Raw genomic sequence first — 24,720 nt, 5'->3', positions numbered from 1 at the left:
TAGGTATCGACCTTCACAAACATATCACTTTCACCGATCATCGCGACGACTTCCCAACGGCATCACGATCGACTCAACAAGGGCAGAAACACGGTATTTTATGAAACCCGTTTAGAAAGACTAGCCTTGGCTCAGCAAAGCTACTCTACGAACCGAAAGGGCAGGCAAGCTAGCTAGCTGTGCACGTCACCCATACCCTCCGATTCCACCGACATCACATACATAACCGCCAACATGAGTAACGACGCTATTGCCGACTTTCTTTCCGAGCAGCGCGATGAAGCTCCTGAAGAGTTGCAGCCTCTCATTCTCGACTTCGAGAACTTCTGGGAACGAAAGCTCTGGCACCAGCTTACTGATGCCCTCATCGATTTCTTCAGCCATCCCGAGAGTGCCCCCCAAAGACTACAATTCTACAGAGTCTTTATTCTCAAGTTCGCCGATAAAATTAATCAGCTGAAGCTTGTGGACCTAGCATTGAAGGCAGCAACAGAGTGCGATGGTAAGGTTCCCTTGCAACATGCCCGAAATCGGCGGGTTACTGATTGATGATGTTTGTTTATTATAGAGGAAGAGGAGCGCCTTTCTTTCCTGCAATCGGTCGCGAAGAAGGTCGACAACGAGAACTCTCAAGATGCCTACGTCTTCGCTTTGGTTGCCGTCGCCCAAGCAAAGCTGGACTTGGAGGAACTGGATGGAGCACGTAAGGATCTTGACACAGCCGAGAGGATACTGGACTCGTTCGACTCTGTTGAGAATGTTGTCCACGCTGCTTTCTACGATGCCAACGCCATCTACTACCAGGTATGAACGCCAAAACTCCAACTCTGATCCTAGAACTTGGGACATCTTTGAGGAACTCCGCTAACCTTCCGTCAGCGCAAGATGGACTTTTCCAACTACTACCGCACTGCCCTTCTCTACCTCGCATGTATCGATATCAACGAGCTTTCCCCCGACGAGCGACACAAGCGGGCTTATCACCTCAGCATTGCTGCTCTTGTTTCGACAAGCATCTACAACTTTGGAGAACTTCTCCTTCACCCTATTCTTGACGTCCTTTCCAAGAGCGAGCACTCTTGGATGCGAGATCTGCTTTTTGCCTTCAACCGCGGCGACCTTGCAGCCTACGATCAACTGTCGGATCGAGTCGATTCCCACAAACTTCTCAAGAGCAACTCGACGCATCTTCGTCAAAAGATTTACCTTTCTGCTCTCACTGAGGCTGTCTTCCGTCGTGCTCCCCATGACCGCACCCTCACTTTTGCCACTATTGCTCAAGAAACTAAGGTTCGCCCAGAGGAGATTGAACATCTCATCATGAAGGCCCTGAGCCTTGGTCTGCTGCGAGGCACCATTGATCAGGTAGATGGTGTTGCGCAAATCACCTGGGTTCAACCCAAGGTACTCGACATGAAGCAGATTGCCGCGATGCGTCAGCGACTACTTGACTGGGACTCAAGCGTCAACCAACTCGGTAACTGGATCGAGTCGGCTGGCAAGGATGTGTGGGCCGCATAGGACATGCAACTGGCAAGAGTGTTTAAGGCGGCATCAAAACGAACCCATGTGTACAGTATAGACAGATAGAAACTTCTCTATAGGTAGATGATGATATTTTACCCAGAGCAAGACTCTTAATTCTGAAGTATGTCTATTCCACACCCAGTGTCAGAGCCACTTTATGAAGCCTAAAAATAAATCCTGCAGCTCCGCAGATGTTATCTCTTATGGATGCGATATTTTACAGCTTGCCAGTCCGCCTGCTGTTTTCTTTCAAGCAGCGACCTCTCCAAAAACGTTGACCATGCCCACGAGCCAAGCGGGCCACCAAAGACACCAAACCACAACTGGGGTATACATACCCCAAACATTCCACCCGAAGCTTGCCTCCTTTAACAGGTCTGCTATGCTGATATGCCAGAGTTGGGCTGCAGCATACACTACCGTGGGCGGGGCCACAATGTTAAGCAATCCTGCCAAAGACCAGCGCAGGGCTGGGTTCTTGACAGGCTGGACAAAGCTCAACGGGCTAGATAGCACACCAACGAGGAAAGCGAGAGAGAAATTGAGCGTAGCCAGAGTCGAGAGGCACATTCCTAGAACGAGCAAAGAGAAAGACTTTGTGAGCTGGAAGTGCTGAATGGTGGGCTTGGTGAACAGCGTTAAGAGGCGAGAGATGGCGAAGGGAAGGATGGCAGACAAGACGGAGAAGCCGGCAAATGCGGGAGAGAGCAACTAAACATTGTCAGTACTGTGTTTTAGAGCGAGTAAGTAGATACACTTACACTGGCAGGAAGATGGTTGAAGGTGTATAGAGGCACGGCTGCGAGGCCTTGGCAGACAGCAACGACACCTAGTGGGACAAACAAATCTCTTCCAGCTTGTATCGCATCGACAGAGGTGGCCGAGTCCTTTTCCTTGGACTTCTCTGTCGCTGGCGTCTGGCCGCTCTTTACCCAAAGAGAGATGGCCATGATGGTAAAGTTGGCAGCAATCAGCATAGCACTCGGAAGGTAAGTTCCAATACTGACAAACCGGTCAGTCTGCATCAACAAATAGAAGAAAAAACTTTGGTGCAGATGCTCAAGCAGGTTGTTCAAACTCCGGAATGAGCCCTCAATCACGCGGCCCATGGCCATTTCATCATGCCATCCTTCACCGTAGGGCTGAAGAGTAACGGCATCAACGTGATAAGGAATAAAGCTACTATGAGCACTAGCTGAGTAGCCGAGGCCTTGGTTAAGCATACCACGAAGCATAGTCTGCAAGCGATCGGGGTAAGTGCCCGTGTGCTCTGTCATCTTCTGGATAGAAGTGCTGATGCCCATCTGGCCACCAGCAATATTGACTATAGAGTTAATGAGATCGAGGTTGGGAAGCTGTCCATTGGGTCCGTCGTAGATTATGTGCACAGACTTGAAGCTTTGCTCTTGGGGATAGTCGATAGCAAGAGCACCCTGGAGCGCGCCGGACTTGAGAGGTAGGGGGGCAACGAGGTCAGGATTGTGGGCATCATGGTATGCGTCTACCCAAGCCTGTGTCCCTGTCTTGCTATCGGGTGGGAATACGAGAATGATATCTTTGGACCACAGGGACCAGCCTGTAGTTGTTAGCCCCTATTTCGTTTCTCCAGAGTCTTTCAGGGGCACGTACGTTTGAAGTAACGGGCAAGAGTTAAAGCGAGAGACACGCCGTTACGGTTTAGCTGCTCCTCAACATTCTTCCATGCCGCAACCAAGACAATAGCTTCTGTAGCATCACCGCGGGGGGCTTGCAAAATAGCATAGAGGTTCTGTCCTGAGTACTCATGGCCAGCCGAGTTGTAGGTGTAGTTCTGACGTCCAACCTTGAGTCCAACACCGGTCAGAATCTTTTCCAGCCTATCGTTGACTCTAAAACAGCGAGTTGTGTCAGTATTGGGTCAATTGAATCATTGTGAAGTTCAGAACGCACTCGTAATTACTCTTGTTGACAACATCATCAACCTCGTGGCGGTATGCGCGGAAGATATTTTGCTCGCTTCCTCCAAAATACGTATGGACTTGTCCAGGTAGCAGAGCGTTCTCCGAGATATATGTTCGCCGCGAGTATTCGTTTAGGGGTAGAAGAAACAGCCAGATCACACCGACCGCGATGCAGAGGAAGGACAAGTAAGGGGGTAGCTTCAGGATACGAGGGTCGCGACGTAGCGAGAGCGCCGATGCTATGAGCAAATGCATTAGCGTTGAGGGTTCGCAAAGCGTATGCTTATCTATAGCCTTTTAGTACTTACAAAGAAGTCGCGACATGATCAAACCAATATCTATGCGACACAAGACTTGGTCTCCTCAATAATTAAAGGTTGAAGTTGTCATGAACAATCGGGATCCATTCAATCATTAAAAAGAGTACGTACCTTTATGACAGCTTACCTCTTACGAGCAAAGCTCCCGAGCCAGGGGGCCTGCATGCGGGGCAGGCTATGCGGTTACTGGGGGTTGTGTCGATCTAAGTCTGCTGTAAATTGTTCATTGGATTTCAGTCTTCTACGTCCAACAGCGTTAATAACATCATGGCACCGAGTGAAAGAACCTTGAGTACCTAGTCCTAGTTTACAAGTATACGTCTAAACACTGATGAACTGTAAAGATAATGACATATGGCATCAAGTACGTGCTTCTATATGATTGATCATAACTTCAATTCCCAACTCTCCTCCATCTCGTCCATCAACGTTAGAATCGATATTCAGAATTATTGGTAACAAGATTCAGCATAAATAGGTAGCTACACCACAACCCATCTGCCCGTTCACCCCGTTTGTTTTGTTCGCTGCGCCTGATCATGACATATGAAATGCTTTGAGAAATATGCCCTTCTATATTACAAATCGGAAAAGGAGTATGCAACAGGCACCATCGCGCTGCTGCTCAATTATGGAAGAGCGCGCACGCATCATGTCTCCCGTCTATGGCCCAAGACGCTGGGTCGTGCCGACAAGCTCTGTCGCAGCGCTTCCACTAGGGCCCGGACGGTTAGTTGTAGGCAGCACGCCGAATCGGCCGTATGTTGTCTTGTCAATGCTGACATAGTGCGGGAGAATCTTAAGAAGATTGAGTCGGTTCTCAACCCATCGAAGGCCCCATTCTGGGGGTGCAAGTAGCTTGGCATAGCCAAAGCCAGCTGTTCCAGGTGTCAAGATGCGAGGCGTAGCAAATACAGTGATGAAAACTTACCAACATATCCAATGGCGATGCCACAAAGGTGGCCCAAGAGACTTGTTCCAGGGATCAATGCGGCTACAACCAAACTCATGATTAAAGGCGTTGTCCATGTTGGGATATTGACGGAGCCAATGACAAAATGGGGGTTGCTCTTATATGTTTGAATAGACTCCATTGCCAACAGAGTAAACACCCACATGCTACACATATATTGTTAACAACGGCATGATCAGTGTTTTCATTACCACGTACCTGGCTCCTAGAACCCCATGGTTTGCTCGGAATATGCATCGCTCGATTAATACATAAACAACGGCGGGTATAGATGTCAACGCTACAACAGAAACAGTCAGTTCCTATTGTTCTAGCACGTTTGGCTTTCTTACGTCCAAAGAACAGGGCAAGGGATGTCAGGGTGCCGTGTTCAGTCTCGAATCGCTCCATTAGAGGAGTAAGCGCCAGAAGGTTAAGGATCGCATGGATGACGTTGAGGTGTATTAATGGGAATGTCGATAGTCGGTATGCTATTTAACAAACTTTGTTTAGTACAGGTCCACGTCCTATACAAAGCGATTCACAATACCGTTTGTAATGCTGATCTCTTCAGGAATGAGAGCGCCCCATTCTCGCAAGTTCCATACAGATTGCAGCGATGCGATTGAAAGAGCAATGATAGCGAGGACGATAAGTCGAGTGAATAGCGGCAGTCTTGTTAGGTACGATCGAGCCCGTAAAGCGTTGAAGTTCTGAAGACGAGGTCGCATCTTTATCGATTGGCGCTACTCGGAGCAGCCGGCCAGTAGGTGGTTCGAAGGAATGAACAGATGTCGGTACAGTATTATAATCGAAAACTCCCGGGAGGTCGACAAGAAGCAGACAGACTGAAAAGGGATAACGCGGATTTCTGCAGATCTGCATGAATAATGAACCACGATTCAAACCCAGAATCACTTCCACGCCCTGAATGTCTTTCGCAGAACGATCGCCAAGTGAAACTGGACAACAGGCAGTTGTAGTCGAGATGTGGCTGAGAGGTACACGTGACAACTTAGGCGTGCACGGCCACCATGTACCTCAGTCACAAGGATGAAATTCAGTGAAGCATTCCTACGTATAACTACTACCTAAGTACTGACAATCACAACTCCGTGTTGATTGGAGACGTTGCAATTTCGTTGAACAGAAAATTTGGCCTCCTAAATCTTGTGTTATAAAAACAAACGACTAAGGAAATCTGATCCAAGCAGCATGGATCAACCTACTAATTCTGTCCTTTATGCTAAGGGACAATTCCCTAGTAGGTACCAATGCACGTATCATTTTACAAGTATTTCAAGCTTCCTACTGTTTTTGCCTTTTGATGCTGATTGAGCTTCTGGGGTGATGTTGTCATGAGCATCTCTTCGTTTTTAAACTTAACATTTTGAATTTTGTTACAACTAATGAAAGCATGCTACAATTATGTAAAAATCCCTCTACTGCCTACTCCCAAAACCTAACATGAGAGCATCAGGATGTACGCCATTTGTGACCCAAAAATATTCTCTTCTTTGCTTCTTTCTTTCTTTAGTTCTTGGTAGCCTTTGCCATGGTGTTGAGGGCGGAGCCGTTCTTGAACCACTCGATTTGGGCTTCGTTGAAGGTGTGAGACAGGGGCACCTCGAAGGACTTGCTGCCATCGGCAGGGTGGACAACGAGGGGGAGGGGCTTGCCAACCTGGAGCTTGGTGCAGAGGATATCGACCTTGTCATCAGGTCGGATCTTGTCGTAGTCGGCAGGGTCAGAGAAGGTCAAGGGCAGCATACCCTGCTTCTTGAGGTTGGTCTCGTGGATACGAGCGAAGGAACGGGTGATAATGGCAAGACCACCAAGGTGACGGGGCTCAAGAGCGGCATGCTCTCGAGAAGAGCCTTCGCCGTAGTTCCAGTCACCAATGACAACCCACTTGATGTCCTTGGACTTGTAGTCGCGAGCGACAGCGGGAACAGCGCCCCACTCACCAGTGGTGTAGTTCTTGATCTTGTTGGCCTCATCGTTAGCCTCGTTGATGGCACCAATCAACATGTTGTTGGAGATGTTGTCAAGGTGACCACGGTACTTCAACCAGGGACCGGCCATGGAGATATGGTCAGTAGTGGTCTTGCCCTTGGCCTTGATCAGGATGGGCATGTCCTTGGCATCCTTGCCGTCCCAAGGCTTGAAAGGAGTTAGGATCTGAAGACGGTCAGAGGTGGGGGCAACATCAACGTTGACACTGGCGCGGTCCTTGGGGGGAGCCTGGTAAGTGTCCTGACCGGGGTCGTAACCTCGGGATGGGAGACCATCACCGGTGGGAGGGGCAAGCTTGAAGTCCTTGCCATCCTTATCCTTTAGGGTGTCGGTGAGAGGGTTGAAGTGAAGGGAGCCAGCAATAGACATGGCGACGACCAGATCGGGAGAGGCGACGAAAGAGTGAGTGGCGGGGTTACCGTCGTTTCGGCCGGTGAAGTTACGGTTGTAAGAAGAGATGATAGAGTTGGCCTCTCCCTTCTTGACGTCACGTCGATCCCACTGACCAATGCAGGGACCACAGGCGTTGGCAAGAACGATACCGCCGAACTCCTCGAAGGTCTGGAGCTGGCCATCACGCTCAATGGTGGCGCGGATCTGCTCAGAACCAGGAGTGACAGTGAAAGCAGACTTGGCCTTGACACCGTGGTTGAGAGCATCACGGGCAATGGAAGCAGCACGGGTCATGTCCTCGTAGGAGGAGTTGGTGCAAGAACCGATCAGGCCGACCTTGAGCTCCTCGGGCCAGCCGTTCTCCTTGACAGCCTGGCTGAACTTGGAGATGGGGGTTCCCAGATCAGGAGTGAAAGGACCGTTGATGTGGGGCTCGAGCTCAGAGAGGTTAATCTCGATAAGCTGGTCGTACTCGACGTTCTCGTCGGGGCGGAGGCCGTGGGCGTAAGAGCGGGCGAAGTCACCGATCTCCTTTCGCTTGGTAGCGGCGAGGTAGTCGTACATGCGATCGTTGAAGGGGAAGACAGAGGTAGTGGCACCGATTTCAGCACCCTGTGCAATGTTAGCAAGCCATTAGTAGTCCAATGAACAGAAGTCACATACCATGTTGCAAATAGTAGCCATGCCAGTGCAAGAGATAGCATCAGTTCCGGGGCCGTGGTACTCGACGATGGCACCAGTGCCACCCTTGACAGTGAGGATATCGGCAACCTTGAGGATGATGTCCTTGGGAGCAGTCCAGCCGTTGAGCTGGCCGGTCAGCTTAACACCAATGACGTTGGGGGCCTTCAGTTCCCAGTCGAGGTTGGCCATAACATCAACGGCATCAGCACCACCGACACCGATAGTGGCCATACCAAGACCACCACCATTGACAGTGTGAGAGTCAGTACCAATAAGAAGACCACCGGGGAAGCAGTAGTTCTCGAGGAGAATTTGGTGGATGATACCGGAACCGGGCTTCCAGAAACCGATATCGTACTTGGCACAGGCAGTAGAAAGGAAGTTGTAAACCTCCTTGTTGATGTCAACAGCGCGAGCAAGATCCTTGGCACCACCGACCTGAGCCTCAATCAAGTGATCACAGTGGACAGTGGTGGGGTTGGCAACCTTGTCCATGCCAGCAGACATGAACTGGAGGATGGCCATCTGAGCGGTAGCATCCTGGCAAGCAACACGATCAGGTCGCAGCTTGAGGTAGCTCTGACCACGCTGAATATCTTGACCATGGGGATCAGCCAAGTGGGAGTACAGGATCTTCTCGGCATAAGCCAGGGGTCGGTTCAGGCGAGAGCGGACGATATCAAGGTTTTCGGACATCTTCTTGTAGTTGATGTAGTTACCCTCCTCCCAGTTGTTCTGGCGGACCTGTACAAGCAGAGCCAATTAGTGAGTTGTCCTTCTGAGTGGTTTGCATCTTGGAGTTGCCCATTTACACGACTGCTGCTTCACTACCGTGGTGCAATCATATTGCAATTCGCGCGTTGAGCAGGCCCCTCGGTAAAGACGGTGGATTGACAGCCGAACTGGCCAATGCACTATGACGTCTTGAGCCTGCGCAGATGAACGCGGGTATACAAGAAACCACAGTGCAGGTCGCAGGATTAAGCAGACAACTCTAGATGGTTTTTGAACTTACCTTCTTGTCCAGAGGGTTGTCTGAGACGGTTGCCATGCGGCGGAAGCCAGAGGCAGCGCCAGCAAGGGCGCGGCCCCGGGACATGTTGCCCAGAACCTGGCGGGTAGCGAGCATGATGGGTGGTTTGATCACTCAAATCTGAGGCGTCTCAATTGAATATAGAAGCACTTGGAGTCGAGATGCTCTGGGTATCACAAGGAAGAAAGGAAAAGAGAGACGCTCGCAGAAGAAGATCAGCGAGAGAGAGAAGAGGGGGAGGCCGGAGTATTAAAAGGAAGAGGGAAAAAGTTGACGGCTCTCAGAAGGTGGAGAGTTGTTTTTTGACCCGGGACAAAGCCAGGGCAGCCGAGACTGAGCTGAGCAACACAGATACGGTGCAATTCAGATGTCACTTCACGGTAAGGCCAAGTACCACACTCTTGCCCTCGTTCGTGCTGCCAAACCCTCTTACCCCGGCTAATTCACTCAAGGCCCAAAGGCTTGTGATGCCTCACACCCTCGGATTCTGCACCCCCAGAGCCCCAAGCTGCTTGGCCGACACTGGTGGTGGAGAATATGCTAGCGGTCCGTCAGCCTCTATGGACAGGTGCTAAAGCGGACAGGGCCACTGAAACTTGACAAAGCGTCCACTAGGACAGGCTCGAGGTTAACAACTCGTCTCCACTTGGCTACAGACGGGGAGCTCTTCATCACCGACCAATGAGAGATTAGGAGAAAATAATCGGCACCTGCCCTTCGTCATGGACAGTAACCGAAAACCTCCACTCTACCGAGGGAGCAACCTCATTTTCAGAAGTTCAGCAACGGTTGTCTGAAGAATCAATCATTCCCAGAGCCGTTTTTCATACTGTGCTGGATGTATCCTTTCCCTAATGCTGCCTAGAGCGGCTTGCTTGGCTCGTTTTCAAGAGCTTCCTTTGAATGAATCCCCAGCCCAGGCTCACTTCCCCTCCTCTGTCTACCTACCCCTCCCCACCTTGCTGTCCCTACCTAATGCTTAACTTCATGAACAGATATTGCATACTTATATATAGCCCACGAGAACAGAAGCAGAGTCAATGGCTATTGCATTGCTGTAGCATTTGGTAGACTAGCAGGCTTTTCTCTGGTTTGCACTATGGGACTGGCCCCCTCCGAGCCGAAAGCACCGAGCTTCCTAGGTTTCCTCTCCCACGCGACCACACAGCGCTCACAGAAAGTAGCCAGTGAGCGAAGACAGAAACATCCATTCCAGTTGCAATTCAAATCGATAATTGGTTGACCAAAGCCCCTAGTCGATGCGCTCTACTGGGGAAGCCCCCCCAGCAACACTGGTTGCGTCAGAGCTACTGTTTCGTGAACTAGCCGGGCACCAAGCAGTCTGAAGTGGCCCATCACCCAAGATTTGCCCCGGATACCGACCGGAGGTGGACGGGCCTCCTCGGCTGGATTCGACGTTACGAGCGATATCCGTCGCTCGGTAATGGGCTCGGCGACCAACGATCGAGAATGGTATCAAGTAATTGATACAATGAACAAGTGAAGAAGTAATGATAAACTGCGAGGAACTCCGTCAGAAGATGCCTGGGATTTTCCTGGGCAAGATGCGAGCAGAGTTCGACCTATGAGCCTGGAAAGTCCATAGTTGAAGCATGTGGGTAACGGCTCCGGTCCTGAATTGAAAACAGTATTTGGTTGCGAGAGTCCAGACATTAATTAACACGGCTGGAGACTTGACGTTTTTCTGATCCCATATAACCCATCTCTATAGTCTGGCTTGAGAACTCATCCGCATCTGAGTTATCCGCGATGCTAAGGCATCTCTCAACCAATTTTTTTTAATTCTTTTTTCTCGGATTGAAAGCCCTGGGCTGGATTGTATTAAATTCTGTTTTGTCCAGTATTCCCGGATATTGACCACGGACATCGTAGCGCCACCCGTTACGGCGTGGGCCCCGGCGATGAATAATTTCCCGCATCATGATTCCGAAAGGGCCTAGTCTTTCGTCAAGACCCCGGCGCGCTGATTTATTGACAAACGATACAGCTACTTGGGTAAAATATTGACTCGCTTTGTAGGGTTTCACCACGGCGGAGTCTCGGACTAGCGGCTTTACCTTCGGTCGCCGCTATATCTTCTTCGCACATGCGAAAGCCCGAGGTCTTGGTACTCGGTCACCGAGAAATATGGTCAAAAGTTGTAAACCTTGGTTCCTTTGCTTCATCTGCGAACGCAAAGAAATTGGGGTAACCCTTCAAATGGATCAAGATGAAGTTCTCACCCCCCTAGGCCCCTGCGCGTACATCTCCCGACTGTATTTCTGCCAGAAATCATGCCGCAGACCGCCCAGTCCATACATGTTGTCCAATAGCAGACAAGACGATTACCTATTGCCTGTTCTTGGGGCTGCTGCCGTTCTTTGTTGCCAGCTGTCAACCGTATGCACTAGTGATTCGCAACCTCATCCCTCGTGGGACCTGCAAGGTGAACAGGTACTGACCACTAACATCCATGTGGCCCCGACACTCACCTTGATTATACTACGCTCTAAATGATAACAGGAGCACCCCTTCAGCCTTGCAAACTTTCTGTGGAATCATTTTAAACTTGATGTCTGCTCATTACCGACGTAAATCCTGGAGCCGAGCCCCAGACCCCGCTGTCTGCCATGTGTTTCCAAGTCCATTCATCAATCGCCCTGCGCATGATGCATACAGGTAGGTAGTTGGGCATGTGGCTGTGTCTAATACCTGAGTCAGTTGTTGTAAGCCTCGAATGGATGTTAAGCAAGTCTTTTAGGAACTTGCAATGAATAAAGCGTATCTGCCTACTAACACATGGAACTGGTGTAAAAGAGCCATACATACTCTGTGACTCGTTACTTTCAGCTCAGGAGATTATCAGGCTTCTTATGCAGATTGAAATGGTATATGGAGTATATGCGAATAAGAACCCAGGGAAGGACCTTTTTATCATGACCCTTGACTCCAGTTGGATGCTGTGGCTGGCATCATGACTGCAGCCACTCACCAAACGTGGCGGGCATTTTATAGCCCCGCATCTTATCAGTCGATTGCCCGATCTCCACCAAAACTTTTTTTGAAAATCGCCAACCTCCACTACCCAGCTAGGCGTTGAACTGGAAGAAACAAAGAAATCACACCGGACGACATATACTCGAAGTTTTCCAATTCCTCATCACGCAGCAAATATGGGTGTCACAAACAAGCGAACGATTACCAAGACCCGACGCAAGACTCGCGATGTTGACCAAGTCAAGGCCGATATGCTCTCACCTAAGCACTTGAAGCAATTCATGGAGACCAAGGCTGCCGAGGATCTTCCTGGTCTTGGACGTCACTATTGCGTCGAGTGTTCCAAGTGGTTTGATACGGATTCTACTCTAGTCTCGCATCAGAAGGGGAAGCCTCACAAGCGAAGGTACGTTACTTCTAATAACAACGAGTATATATTCTGGTCTTTTATACGTAAGCTAACTCTTCTGCAGGGCCAAACAGATCGCCGAAGGACCTTACACTCAGGAAGAGGCCGAGGCCGCTGTCGGCTTGCGGACAGACAATGGCGACCAAAAGCGCACCTTTGCCGACGGAGACAACGACATTGCCATGGATGCTTGAACGTACACGATCTCGATGTCTTTCATAGAGAATTGAAAAGGCGATTGGTGCTTTTGGGGGCGTATCGGAGCTATGGTTGATTTTCTTGGCATCGTAAACGGCGTTTCGGTTTATTTCTGTTGACTACCATATCATATTCATCGCACACCTCGACCGCGCGCCCTGGCAAGCCCACTGGGCCGGCCTCGTCCGACTCCCCGTGTTGATCTGCCCCGCGCCGTTGTTCCTCGACCTGGAGCTGCAGGTAGACGTGATTGTCGTTTTGGAGGCTCTGGCGTGGTGAACTTGGATGTCTTGGTAGTCGTTGGTGGATTCTCGACAAACGATCCATCCGTGGTCCTGCCAACAGTTAGAAAACGATTTGAATAAAAGTCCTGGGGGGAGGCTCACATGAATGTCATTTCTGCATCAGCCTCGGATTTCGATGGGGTCACGGCTGGTTGCTCTTGTCGGGTTCTATCTCGACGGAAGGATTCAGGAACCGGCCCCTGTCGATTATATCAGCTTCTGTAGAAATATAACGAATAGATTACCCATGCAGACATACCTCAGGAAAATCGACACAGAAAGCGTTCATATTCAATCCATAAAGGAAGCTTGCGAACGACTCGCTGAATCTCGCCAGACTCTCGTGCATGAGCTGAAAGTGCATCATATTCGTTTCAAGATCAGCCATGGCGTCTGAAAGCTCGGCAAAGGCTGGCTCAAATGCGTTCAGGGGGAATGGTGCATCATGGTGTCTAGCACCGCGCGCAGAGTCGCGAAAAGAAGATCGCGACGAGGGTCGGAGAGGAGTCGTAGGTCTGGATGTTCGTGAACGAGAGTTTGATCGCTTGGCGGTGTCCTTGGGCGTAGTTGACATCTTGAGGCGTTGTCTTGCGCTGTTTCAAATAATCGATTCAATCTGCTCGAATTGTTCTGTATGTTTCAAAAGATACGAGCGCAGACGCAGTTTCGCAGTTTTTAAGTCGCGACCTTGAAGTTGAATTGTTGGAAAGTCAACAAACAAACAAACATGTTTCCTGTGGCGTCCCCGCAATCGTTTCGAACTGTGGCTGCCTGGTAGTAGATGTGGCTCTCCTTGATAGTATCACAGGTATATTCCCATCATGTCGTTGAAAAAAGATATGTTACATTACAATTAATGGCGTTGCTATATTTTTTCTATTGTGTGTGTTTTCTTGAAGAGATTTCGTTCTTACAAGCAATGTCGCAACCACGACATCTAAATCTTCTCCTCTTGGCCTCGACTAATTTGTCGCGTGACTTTTATGAAAGCCTGTCACTCAGTAACGATACCGTGGACCAACAACGAGGTGCCGATATTGAAGATGCAGACAAGACCTATATAGCCCCTGAGTATTACTCTCTTGCAACAGGTAGGCACATCCTCCCGTGTATATTGTCACCTGTGCCAAATCAGTACCTTTTGTTCATCTCAGCCTAGGTGCGTTGTCTACTACTAAGATAGCTCTGTAGGGTAATAGCTTACATAAATACAGCTACACGCCAGTCATGTTGCGAGGACAAGAAGGAAATCCTTCTGCTACGATACTTTACCGAATCATGACATGACAATGAGTCAATAGGGTCTGTACATATAGTTGTTGATTTGGTATCTATGAAACTCATAATAATTTTGATAATAATCTACCTCCATCCTTTTCCATTGTTCCCGAGTACTCCGGACACCAGACTAGCAATTCCCCTACGTCAGTCAATACGTGACCTGTCCACGCCAACTAGAACCGCGGGGCTGATGTCTTTCAATCCTGCACACGCCCTCAAAAATACACTGACTGGCCTTTTATTACCTTGGTACCTACACTCATACCTCCTTATATCCTATTCTATCTCGATTTTTCTTTTACTTCGTCTATAGCTGCGCTTTCATCTTCTCGAGGTCTCTTGACTTGCTGTCCTCCTTTGTCTCTGCAAAGTCTCGAGGATTGGTGGAGCTCAATACGACGCCAGGAAGGGGTGTCCCGCATTCTAAAATCCCCATAAACGACATCCATCGACTTGATTTTTGCGGCGCATGTTTACGCGCGTGCAATTGGATTCTGTCGTATCTTCCCCCAACCCATCCCTTCACCTATGAGGGCCCAATTGAGACGAACCCTATGCTCTTATAGTCCGTCTATCCATTCATCCCAATCACTGGCACGCCACATTCAGTTGCGGTCATCTGTCCTTTCCTCCAGCTTACTGAGGCTTCCCCTTCACAAGCCACGAGCAACCCCTGCCCTGACCAGGAGTCTTGCAACTGCGAGATATCTTACAAGCCCAAGGATACGGCCAACTACTCTCAAGACTCTCGACTACCAAACAGTTATCGCCAAAAGGTCCCACACAACCGCCTCCGGTGCCGCTGGCTTCAGTTCAAGTGGCAACCCTCTGCTTCAAGCCAATCTACTTCACTCTGTTGTTATAGCTGCAGCCGTCATTGCAATTGCCGTCGCTGTATCAGCTTGGACTGTGGGGAGCTCCAATAACCCGCCACCACCTGGAGATATCGAAGAAGAGATCGCAATTATGTCGTTCCAAGTCCCTCCTGGACGTCCAGGAAACCTGACCCCTGAGCAAGAGGAAAAGCTTCGTAAACTATGGGTCGCTGTCTTCCAACTTACCGGCGTTGCCGACGAGGAGAGTTCGGGCGCCGAGATTCTGTCGCCCAAGGAAGAGACAAGCTCGGCTGATGCTGATCAGAAGAAGAAGCGGGGGTTCGGTATGTTCAAGAAGGGCAAATCTGGTACTTCGACACCAACTGAGTCTGCCGATGAGGACAAATACAACGAGACAAAGCAATTCCACGAGACACTTGCCAAGGAGACACCCGAGACTATCCGCCACACTATATGGAGTATGGTCAAGCATGATCACCCTGATGCCCTGGTTTTGCGCTTTCTCCGCGCACGAAAGTGGGACGTTGAGAAGGCCCTTGTCATGTTGGTCGCTACTATGAATTGGAGACACAATGACATGAAAGTTGATGGCGATATCATGAAGAACGGCGATGCTTTTGCGGTTGAGGATGAGAAGACCGACTCCGCGACCAAGCAAGTTAGCGCTGACATGATGAAGCAACTTCGGATGGGCAAGAGTTTCCTACACGGCACTGACAAGCAAGGTCGGCCTATCTGCGTTGTTCGAGTTCGCCTTCATAAGGCTGGCCAAGAGTGTGAAGAGAGTTTGGAGAAGTACACCGTCTACATCATTGAGACAGCTCGCATGACCCTCGAGCCTCCTGTCGATACCGCTGTAAGTAATCTCTGATATTTCCCGTGTTGCAAGTTTCTAATGCGCAAATGCAGTGTATAGTGTTTGATATGACGGGCTTCTCAATGGCCAACATGGATTACACTCCTGTTAAGTTCATGATCAAGTGTTTCGAGGCCAACTACCCGGAGTCTCTTGGTGCCGTTCTGGTACACAAGGCTCCTTGGCTATTCCAAGGTATGGTAGCAAAAGTTGCATGGATGTCACATGCTAACAAGATAACTAGGCATTTGGAAGGTCATTCGTGGCTGGCTCGATCCTGTCGTGGCGGCCAAGGTTCACTTCACCAACAACCGATCCGAGCTTGAGGACTTTATTGCACCCAACCACCTAATCAAAGAGCTCGAGGGCGACGAGAATTGGGCCTACAAGTACGTAGAGCCCAGCCCTGGCGAGAACGACAAGATGAAGGACACGCAAACGCGGGATCGCCTGCTGGTCGAGCGTGAAGAGTTGGTCAAGAAGTTTGAACAAGCGACTCGAGAATGGATTCGTCACCCTGAGGGCGAACAAGGGAAGCAGATCAAGTCTGAGCGCGAGAAGATTGCCAAATTACTAAAAGAGGACTACTGGCACCTTGACCCGTACATCCGAGCGCGAACACTGTACGACAGACAGGGAGCGATCCAGAGCGGTGGCAAAACCGACTGGTACTCACTCAAGCCTCCAACTGCTGTGGCCAGCACTTCTGCCGATGACTTAGATTAGACGAACGAAGCGCAAAATGGACGTGGGCTGTAGACAATCATATTGATTTCGTGGGCGCAGGGCGGTACCTGGCACGTTGACAATAATACTAGACGGGCTTTTTAAGAACCAACACTTGCACTGGATACTAGATACTGGATACCACAGTTTTGATACATCCCTCTAAATCTTTGACTTGATCTCTTCGCAGTAGGCCTTGAGCTGTTCCATATTGGCAGGTTTAGTGGGCCAGGTAACACCCAGGCCCTCCTCCTCGTTGGGCTTGGGGATCTAGGCATTTGTTAGCTATCGTTCTGCCGAGGTGTGGAGTCGGAGTTCTGACCATGTGGAAGTGAACCTATTTTCATGTCAGCTTCAATACAGTTGAGAGACAGAGCGGAGCGGACTTACGTGGTCAACTTCTTGGTGGGCAATGCGACCATTGTTCTGAAGGATGTTGTAGTCGGCGGCACCAGTCGCGTTGACAATCTTCTTGAGAACAGGCTACGCACAAAGTTAACATATGATTATCAAGTATAACGGGTTCTTTGAATTACCAGAACCTCAGCGAGGTCTTCATCGGGGATATCGGCAAGCTTTGCTCCGTGGTACTTGGGGATGACAAGCTATATCGAGTCAGCGAGCTCATGAGGACAGCAGCGTCGATCGTACGGCGTGGCCTTTGCTGAGGGGGCCAATGTCAAGGAAGGCAAGAGTCTTATCGCTCTCGAAGAGCTTGAAACTAGGGATATCACCTGTTCAATAGAAAGTCAGCTATCTTCATGACACAACAAGAACGAAAATAGCTGATAAATGAACGCCCTCAACGTACTCTCCCCGCTCACTTTCAGGCAATCATCCTATCCAGCTCTCTAGCTCTTACCCTTGATGATTTTACAGAAAATACAGTTGGACATCTTGCAGTGTGTTCAGATTCTTGGTCGAGGATAAGAAGTAGAAAAGCAGAAGTAAAAAGCAGGTATTAAATAGCAAGTCAAGATCGATCAGATTATATGAGGCAACTGTGCTACGTAGCTCTGGAGTTCTTGAGGGGTTGTTAGGTTGTGCTGTGATTGGTTGTGTTTAGCCTGTAAAAAAGGGTATATAAGATCAAATTGCATTGCTTTCTTTCGGAGTGGGACCTCCCATCGAACTCACCTCTTGCCTTTTACCAGATGTGACCGTGGGATTGGCCCAACAGACTCCATTCATCTAATCTTTGGAAACCATTCATCTAGAATCTCTAGGTTCGAATTTTTGTCATTCTATTTTTGGATAAATCTTGGAACATGGCCATATAGCACTCAGTCTTGCTTTTCACTTTTTAAATTTTTTCAAGTGCGTTCAAGGTACTTTTACGTTCCTGGAAGCTGGTATTACCTTCAGCTACACTTCCTTTCCAGTGAGGCTGCTGTGTCTTGGTTTTTACGTCATCCCTCTCATAGCGGGGTCAACTCAGCCCCTCCAAACCCAAGCCAAGCGGGTTGCTATAAGGCAAGGCATAATAGTACAAACCCATAATCTATCGCTTTGCCCACTTTCAGGCGCCCATTTCCATCCTTCTTGGTAACACTCATTGCCAAGATTTTATGTTTTAATACGAGTTACAGTTTGCATTAAAATCCAACAAAATACATTCTAGCTATTTACAACTGATTCAAAGCGTCACTCACTGCCTACATATATCAAGATCACCATCTCCACCGAGTTTGCGACAGACCCTCCAAGAACCGTTCTCGCTTCATCGAAATGCCCGAATTCGTCAGCACACCTCTGTACGGCGGTGCAATCACTTGTGACCTGCCCGCCAAGTTCGCCGATGTCAGGTTCGTAGTGCATTATCTTTGCGCCTGGAGCTTGTTCTTGTGCTGATTCCCCGCATTTGCAGCAAGTTGCGACAAGTTCCCGATAACCAGGAGGTTTGGATCGACCAAGATGGTTTCACCAGTATCATATTCGATATCACCGAGCGTGTTGGAGGCTCTGGCTCAGGCCCCGAGGTCGACGGTCGTGCTATGACAACCCATCTCGAAGATATGGTTGGGTCGGACATCGATACCGTTAAGATCTGGAACACTGCCGAGACTGAGTTCACCAGATTAAAGTACGACCCTTGCTTAGTATACTTACAGAGGAGAAAGATGACTGACTTTGTCCAGCGGCACACCCGCCTACACGCTCATTTCCACCCAGACCCCTCACGTTAGCAAGTCCCGCGACACGACCTCTGCGCCCGACTTCACTGCTATCATATTGACACTACTACGGCTCGAGAAGGAGAAGACGGACATTCTTATCACCATTAACGTCCCACACATCAAGGGAGAATATGACGAATCAGAAGTTGACCTTGAGCTGGGACGCCAGGGTAAGCTGATTGGCGATGCTGTCGAGTACTCGGCCAAGATTTGGGAGACGTTCAAGATCAAGGACTGGGGCCTATTCGGTGCCTAAATACGAAGGAATTTGAACAAGTGAGTGAGTGCACGTTCGTGTTGAGGAAACATGTAAAGCCAGAGGAGCTAGGATATCCTGGGATGACTACCACGATTGATGATATTTTCTTTGTGGATGGATAAATGAACGCATGCAACATAATTGTCTAGATAATGGAGAGACGATACTCTCGTACGCTCGCCGATGACTGTGACGTGATTATACATGATCTTTTATACAGGTTTAGATTACATGCTGTGACTCTGCATTAGTGTTTTTAGACTGTTACAATTGTTGTAGCTTAGGGTTCATTGAACTGCGCTTAAACCATGGTCTTCCGAGTTATAAACTAGGTATGAAGAAATATGCTCATCTGAACAAAACCTAATGTCATCCTGTAACTTGTTGATAAGAGATGCTTCAAGCGATTCAAGCCTGGTTTGGCGATTTTTGTAGTGGTTGCTTGTTAAGATACAGGGTAGTCTACCATGTTCTGAATGTAGGCGTGAGAGGAAGATTTGACTAGGAATTGCAGCAAAATCGAAGCTAGCCATGTCATAAAGAGCCAGATACGAGATATTCTTGCAAGTTGTGGAAAACAAGTTGATGACCGCTTGTGCCGTTATATCATGTATAATACTGCGTGTATGTGTGCCTATCAATCCAATATGCTCTTATCTATCCTTCACCCTCAATCGTCAGATCAACCAGCGTTTCAGCAATTCCTTCGACTCCTGACTTGCTAGGACCTTTGCTTCCAGATCTACCTTCCTGCTTTGCCCATTTCTCCGCAATGAGCTTCATCACGACCTTTTGCGGACTGCCAGGGTTCTCCCCCCTCACAATAGCCATCTGCTCCTTGACGAACGCCTGATATCGACTTGGGGCTTTCCCTGCTGCCGCTCCTCTGGGAACCGGTCTTGTCTGTTTCAGCAATCCTTTGCAGCTGCCGCATCGGTGTCGCTTTGGGTCAATGCTTTTGGAGTGTCGCTTGAACTCAGTTGCGCACTCATCGCATTCCCATACGTACTTGAAGTCGATATCATAGTTGTGCTTCGTTGTCACCTCAATACCACGATCACCAAATACGGCTGAGCACTTTGCCGCCCAAACTTTAAACTCACGACCATGAGGATTTGTTGTAACACCGCTGACCATGAAGTTGGCAAGATGGCAGAATTCGTGGGCCATCACATTGAGAAGACGGTGCTCATCGTCAATGACCTTTTCAGCAAGCTCGATTGAGGCGTGATGCTTATAGTTCACGGATATTTGTTCGCCGTCAGCCTTTCGTGTGGTTCGAATAATCTCGCGCCGCCAGCATGCTCGGCCAGCCGTGGTGTTGAGTGTCTTCGTCCACACAAGCTTCACACCACCAGTGGGCTCAGCAAGCTCAGTGATTCTGCCTTGAGTGATCTTACTGTCTAGCTCGAGCAGGAAACTCTCAGCCAGCGCATGTTTTCTAGCGGCGAAAGATTTCTTAGTCTCCTTTTTGGGGTCCTTTTTGGGGCTCGCCTTCTTGGGGCTCTTGGTGACAGGAGGGAGCATAAGTTTGCGTGGCGAGTGCTGTTCATTCCAATCATTGACTAAATCTTGGTTCCAAAAAGCGTCCGTACTTGGATGATGAGGCGTCCTGGGTATAACAATCTTTTTGCTCGGAGAGATAAGACCTCCGAGATTGGTCGCTCTAGGGGGGGTACTAGGAGGGGTGGTGAACTGGTCCTTGCTGGACACCTTGCTATCTTCATCTGAAAAGTCTTCGAGCTGAAGTCGTAGTTTGGAAAGTGTGTTGGCAAGGTCGGAGGCCGTGCTGGTGCCAGAAGTGGCTTTCCGATCACTTTGACTGGCCTTCCGAGATGAAGCAACCTCCACACCCGGCGTAGGCTTCTTGGTGATGTTGCGGGTTTTGCTGTTGCTAACATCTGCAACACCGTTGGGTACTTTTGGCAGTAGGGTCGGAGCATTCTTAATCGATGGCACACGACCCCCTGCACCAGCAACTCTTGGTGGTGGATTGCTGAACTGTCTTGTCCCCTTTCTCGTTGGAACTTCAGGAGAATCGTTTAGCCAGTCAGGCTCAGAGGCAGAACCGGAATCCTCATCCGCGGTTTGATAGACGCTTGGTTCCTCGATGTCTTCCTCTTCGTGATCTCCTTCAGTATCAGCTTCACTATCGATCTCCCGCGCGAATGCTAGGGCTTTGGATTTGACTTTCGAGGGTTGCGGTTTGGCGCCCATATTAGGCACCGTCACTGTACTTGTCTTGGTACTTTGAAGCCGTCGTACTCTTGTCAACACTGTCTCCTTCTCAGAAGCAGAGCTCCCTTCACTATTATCGCTGTCGTCAGAGTCTTCTATAATCCTTCGATTTCTCCCCCTGCTAGGTTGCTGGCGAAACTGCGGCATGGTGCTGTCTTCTTCCGAGTCAGAGCCAGAGCCCATGTCCTTCCTAGATCCGGAAGAAAAGCTGCTAGTTGGAGTTGTTTCCCGAGGCAGCTTCTTAGAATCTGCCTTGCTCCTTCGCCCCCTCACGCTCTCACTCTCGCTTGACATCCATTTTGAAAAGAGAGGATTAGCTGTTGGTTGCTTGGATTCTCCTAGACGTCGCACACGTCTAGTTTCAGGGTTGTTGATAATGGCCTTGGAAGTACGTGCTGTGGTGGTTGGATCCGTTGGCTTGGCTGCCTTGTTCGTTGCTCTGGTGCTCGGTCTCTGAAGCAGCGTCTTCAGGTCGGGAAGATCATCATCACTAGAGGAATAGACCCCAGCCAGTCTCGCCATTGTAAGTTTGCAGGAGTCGTGAGACAAAATGCTTAAACTATGACAAATGATAGACGTATATATATTTCTTGAAATTGTTACCGGCACGCGGTTGCAGCGACAAGCACCTCCAGTCAGAAATTAATGTATAAGGATGCGGTGACCTAGAAACAAAAGGCTTGATGGCATAAAAGGGGCCTAGCTTGGATGCTGGTGGACATTAGCAGATACTGAATTTTCTATGTATGATTCTGGAAAGTCTTTGACGAAAGTGAATAACCGCGCCGTTGGCAGAGCAACAAACACTTGGAATCTGGTATCCATCGTTACTTTCTACACGTGACCAGCATCTTCTTGAGCTCGAGATGGAGGTGAGACATTAGCCCACAACAGAAACTCTACGGACTTGTGCTAGATATATACAGATGCAAGTTTGAGACAAACTTCTTAACAGTGATGATGTGGTATGGTACAGACGGATGGACGCTGCTGATTACTGCACAAAGCCTTTCGCTTTCGCGCACTTTTCCAGACAACGAGGCTGGTCAAGTCAACTAAAACTAACATTGCTGACACCGGGGATGATAGAATCCGGGCCGGAAGACGGGAAATAGGTACTATGTAGGTGCCCTGCTCTGGCATGATTATTTTTGGTGCTCGCTTGTACGCGGTTCCCTTGGCGGATAGGCTTCTCCTAAAAACAGGAATAGGGTAAGAATTTGCATCTCACCCCTGAACCGAGTTACAGCGACTTGGCCATAACCTATCGCGTGGATTATAGCACTTGTGATATGCATACGCTGCATTTCGATACAAGTTTTAGGGAGGATTTGCAATAATCTACCAAAGACCCGGACGAATGACGCATAATCTCCTACTATTGAGTATTCCATCTATGCCTTTACCTCTGTTAGAGGGACTCGTTCGGAACACGGCTTACCTTTGGATACTAGAGCAGCATCTCGTTCTGGGAGACGCTTGTACTATGGATTCGGACCTAACAGAAGGCAGCGGGGGTCAATATGTAAGCCCGAGCTACGGATACAGGGACAGACTCAGTCATACTATTAACGACATTTGAAAGCCTAAAATATTTCAAGCGACTCCATTCGGAATGTGAAGCGGGTGGGAAGCGGGGCTTGACTTGATAAAAAGGAGGTGGCCAACGGACTTGTTGTCTGCTGTCCATGCAGCCATGATTTGCAATCACTTCCTTCCCCCGGTCAGTACGTCAATGAAAGAGCTGCAGTCCGAGCGATCATCCATCGGCTGTTGACAGATCTTCATTGCCAGTGACTGTATGTAATTATTTTGTTCGGGACGACAGCCGTGTGATGAATCACCCGTGATCAGCATGTTTATTGTTTAATGCTGCAGGCAAATCACAGTCTGGCGTCGATATTTACAATACTGCTCCCAGAACAGGCAACCTAGCCACCCATAAGACTTTGTTCAGTCAAATTTTACACCAGCCGCTGCTAAATAACGGGTGGCGTTTCACCAGTTTATCTGATAGCACATATTTGAATCCCTCAATCCGCTTCCCAATCAATATCAACTTCAAACTAGTCGCATCAAGACGTGTGTCTTTCTAGCTTGGTCGATTACGGAGCCGCTGAGCCATATTTGGGAAAGGAGACTGAGCTAAATTATAAAGTCCATGCTTTCCAGCATCGCCTATGGAAATGGAGAGATGAAAAAATTGAAGAGGAACCACATCTTTGGATGGATAGCAATGGGAGGATCGATGATCCTGTCTGAAACGAACAGGGATAGCCTTGCCAGAGAGGCAATGTCTGAAGTACCATATTGCATAGGCCGCGTACAGCATCGTCATCGATGTAATTATGTATGCAGATGCATATTACCGGTGGACGAGGACCTAAACCTCTCCGTGGCTGCGCCTTTTCTTGGTGTATATTTGCACAACATGTGCTGCACTAATTAGTCTTGTTGCTGCCGGCTGTTCCTTTTTACAGCAGCTCCTTTTGATACGAGAGAATGCAAGATGCATGATCTGTTCCTGCATAATTGGGTACTGCTCTCTCACTCTATTTCTGGCTTGCTTGCTCAATGACTGCCCCTTCTCTGACCATGCTCTGTAATCACCGATTTACAATCGAGATTACATTGGGATGCTAAGGCTGAAACAATTACAGTTACTTGGTGATAGTACATCACCATGGAAAGATATACTCTGTTTAGATGTCGGATATTACTTGACAAGTGGTGGGACACAAAGTAAAAGATAAGGGCAGGACTGGGTTTCTTGACCGACCATCCATATGTCACATAGAAGTCACTAAGAGATGGAGGATGGAGGGAGCATGCATGCACCGCGCATTTCGAGGACAAGGTTACGCAACAGTTTAATTACTCCACGCTTCATCATCTGACGAACCAGCCAGGTAGGTCGCAAAAAAACTGGGAATTTTAAGATTTCCTATTTAATATACCTAACCACTATAATATATATATAACTTATAGGCGCACTATACTATAATACGCCTAAAAAGGCTAAAATAAGAGGAATTTATTTATTTATTTATATATATAATATTTCTTATTAAAAAGCTAATATTTTTTTATACTATTAGATCTTAAAAATATATAATTATAAGATTTTAAAAAGTAATTTTAATTATACCTTTTATAGCATTTTAAATAAAGTTAAAGGCTAATTAAAGCTTTTTATAGCTTTAAATAAAGATAAATTAAAAGCTCTTTATAATAAAAAAGGCTTTAAGGCTAAAAGACTTATTTAGCTTACTACTTTAATTAAGGCTAAAATTAATATTAAAGCTTTTAAAAATATAAATAAGTTATTTATTTAATTTATTAAGAGATATAAGTTTAATAATAAAAAAAAAATATTATAATAATATATAAAAAATAATAAATAGGTTAATAAGCTATAAGGCTTAATAAAATAAAATTTTAATATTAATATTTAAGCTTTAAAGTTATTTTAAAATATTTTTTCTCTTTTAATATAAAATAAAAAATTATTAAAAGAATAATTAAAATGCTATAAATATATAAATTACCCCTTTAAGTACTTATAAAAAAGTAAATTAATTAAAAATAGCTTTA

General features: G+C 48.1%; 10 protein-coding genes across 10 annotated transcripts, besides 4 other annotated features; 4 read left to right on the top strand and 6 right to left on the bottom strand.

The window, feature by feature from the left end:
• Positions 1-234: 234 nt before the first annotated feature.
• On the top strand, positions 235-1,521 carry FPSE_12263 (uncharacterized protein; the record flags this gene model as incomplete). Its single annotated transcript, XM_009265380.1, has 3 exons — positions 235-502; positions 569-804; positions 880-1,521. The coding sequence occupies 3 exons, from the start codon at positions 235-237 to the stop codon at positions 1,519-1,521; spliced, it is 1,146 nt and encodes a 381-aa protein (XP_009263655.1).
• A 255-nt stretch (positions 1,522-1,776) lies between these two features.
• Positions 1,777-3,791, bottom strand: FPSE_12264 (uncharacterized protein; the record flags this gene model as incomplete). Its single annotated transcript, XM_009265381.1, has 5 exons — positions 1,777-2,238; positions 2,289-3,103; positions 3,157-3,395; positions 3,457-3,706; positions 3,776-3,791. The coding sequence occupies 5 exons, from the start codon at positions 3,789-3,791 to the stop codon at positions 1,777-1,779; spliced, it is 1,782 nt and encodes a 593-aa protein (XP_009263656.1).
• A 659-nt stretch (positions 3,792-4,450) lies between these two features.
• FPSE_12265 (uncharacterized protein) lies at positions 4,451-5,470 on the bottom strand (the record flags this gene model as incomplete). The annotated part of the gene is made up of 5 exons (XM_009265382.1): positions 4,451-4,665; positions 4,719-4,906; positions 4,959-5,040; positions 5,093-5,230; positions 5,290-5,470. 5 exons carry the CDS (start codon positions 5,468-5,470, stop codon positions 4,451-4,453), a joined length of 804 nt encoding a protein of 267 aa, XP_009263657.1.
• Positions 5,471-6,272: 802 nt separating this feature from the next.
• Positions 6,273-8,961, bottom strand: FPSE_12266 (uncharacterized protein; the record flags this gene model as incomplete). Its single annotated transcript, XM_009265383.1, has 3 exons — positions 6,273-7,760; positions 7,812-8,576; positions 8,848-8,961. 3 exons carry the CDS (start codon positions 8,959-8,961, stop codon positions 6,273-6,275), a joined length of 2,367 nt encoding a protein of 788 aa, XP_009263658.1.
• Positions 8,962-12,038: 3,077 nt separating this feature from the next.
• On the top strand, positions 12,039-12,465 carry FPSE_12267 (uncharacterized protein; the record flags this gene model as incomplete). Its single annotated transcript, XM_009265384.1, has 2 exons — positions 12,039-12,268; positions 12,336-12,465. The coding sequence occupies 2 exons, from the start codon at positions 12,039-12,041 to the stop codon at positions 12,463-12,465; spliced, it is 360 nt and encodes a 119-aa protein (XP_009263659.1).
• Positions 12,466-12,602: 137 nt separating this feature from the next.
• Positions 12,603-13,327, bottom strand: FPSE_12268 (uncharacterized protein; the record flags this gene model as incomplete). Its single annotated transcript, XM_009265385.1, has 3 exons — positions 12,603-12,804; positions 12,856-12,953; positions 13,013-13,327. The coding sequence occupies 3 exons, from the start codon at positions 13,325-13,327 to the stop codon at positions 12,603-12,605; spliced, it is 615 nt and encodes a 204-aa protein (XP_009263660.1).
• A 1,235-nt stretch (positions 13,328-14,562) lies between these two features.
• Positions 14,563-16,452, top strand: FPSE_12269 (uncharacterized protein; the record flags this gene model as incomplete). Its single annotated transcript, XM_009265386.1, has 3 exons — positions 14,563-15,726; positions 15,780-15,921; positions 15,971-16,452. 3 exons carry the CDS (start codon positions 14,563-14,565, stop codon positions 16,450-16,452), a joined length of 1,788 nt encoding a protein of 595 aa, XP_009263661.1.
• Positions 16,453-16,614: 162 nt separating this feature from the next.
• Positions 16,615-17,348, bottom strand: FPSE_12270 (uncharacterized protein; the record flags this gene model as incomplete). Its single annotated transcript, XM_009265387.1, has 6 exons — positions 16,615-16,722; positions 16,775-16,789; positions 16,843-16,935; positions 16,989-17,057; positions 17,104-17,186; positions 17,315-17,348. 6 exons carry the CDS (start codon positions 17,346-17,348, stop codon positions 16,615-16,617), a joined length of 402 nt encoding a protein of 133 aa, XP_009263662.1.
• An 832-nt stretch (positions 17,349-18,180) lies between these two features.
• FPSE_12271 (uncharacterized protein) lies at positions 18,181-18,885 on the top strand (the record flags this gene model as incomplete). Its single annotated transcript, XM_009265388.1, has 3 exons — positions 18,181-18,257; positions 18,320-18,535; positions 18,591-18,885. The coding sequence occupies 3 exons, from the start codon at positions 18,181-18,183 to the stop codon at positions 18,883-18,885; spliced, it is 588 nt and encodes a 195-aa protein (XP_009263663.1).
• A 660-nt stretch (positions 18,886-19,545) lies between these two features.
• On the bottom strand, positions 19,546-21,648 carry FPSE_12272 (uncharacterized protein; the record flags this gene model as incomplete). The annotated part of the gene is made up of 1 exon (XM_009265389.1): positions 19,546-21,648. One exon carries the CDS (start codon positions 21,646-21,648, stop codon positions 19,546-19,548), a length of 2,103 nt encoding a protein of 700 aa, XP_009263664.1.
• Positions 21,649-24,157: 2,509 nt separating this feature from the next.
• Positions 24,158-24,273: a repeat region.
• A 139-nt stretch (positions 24,274-24,412) lies between these two features.
• Positions 24,413-24,529: a repeat region.
• Positions 24,530-24,548: 19 nt separating this feature from the next.
• Positions 24,549-24,673: a repeat region.
• A 13-nt stretch (positions 24,674-24,686) lies between these two features.
• Positions 24,687-24,714: a repeat region.
• Positions 24,715-24,720: the final 6 nt, after the last annotated feature.

The sequence above is a fragment of the Fusarium pseudograminearum genome, chromosome 4 (assembly GCF_000303195.2).
Source record: "Fusarium pseudograminearum CS3096 chromosome 4, whole genome shotgun sequence".
Taxonomy (NCBI): Eukaryota; Fungi; Ascomycota; class Sordariomycetes; order Hypocreales; family Nectriaceae; genus Fusarium; species Fusarium pseudograminearum.
This window is presented reverse-complemented; position numbering and strand designations above follow the sequence as displayed.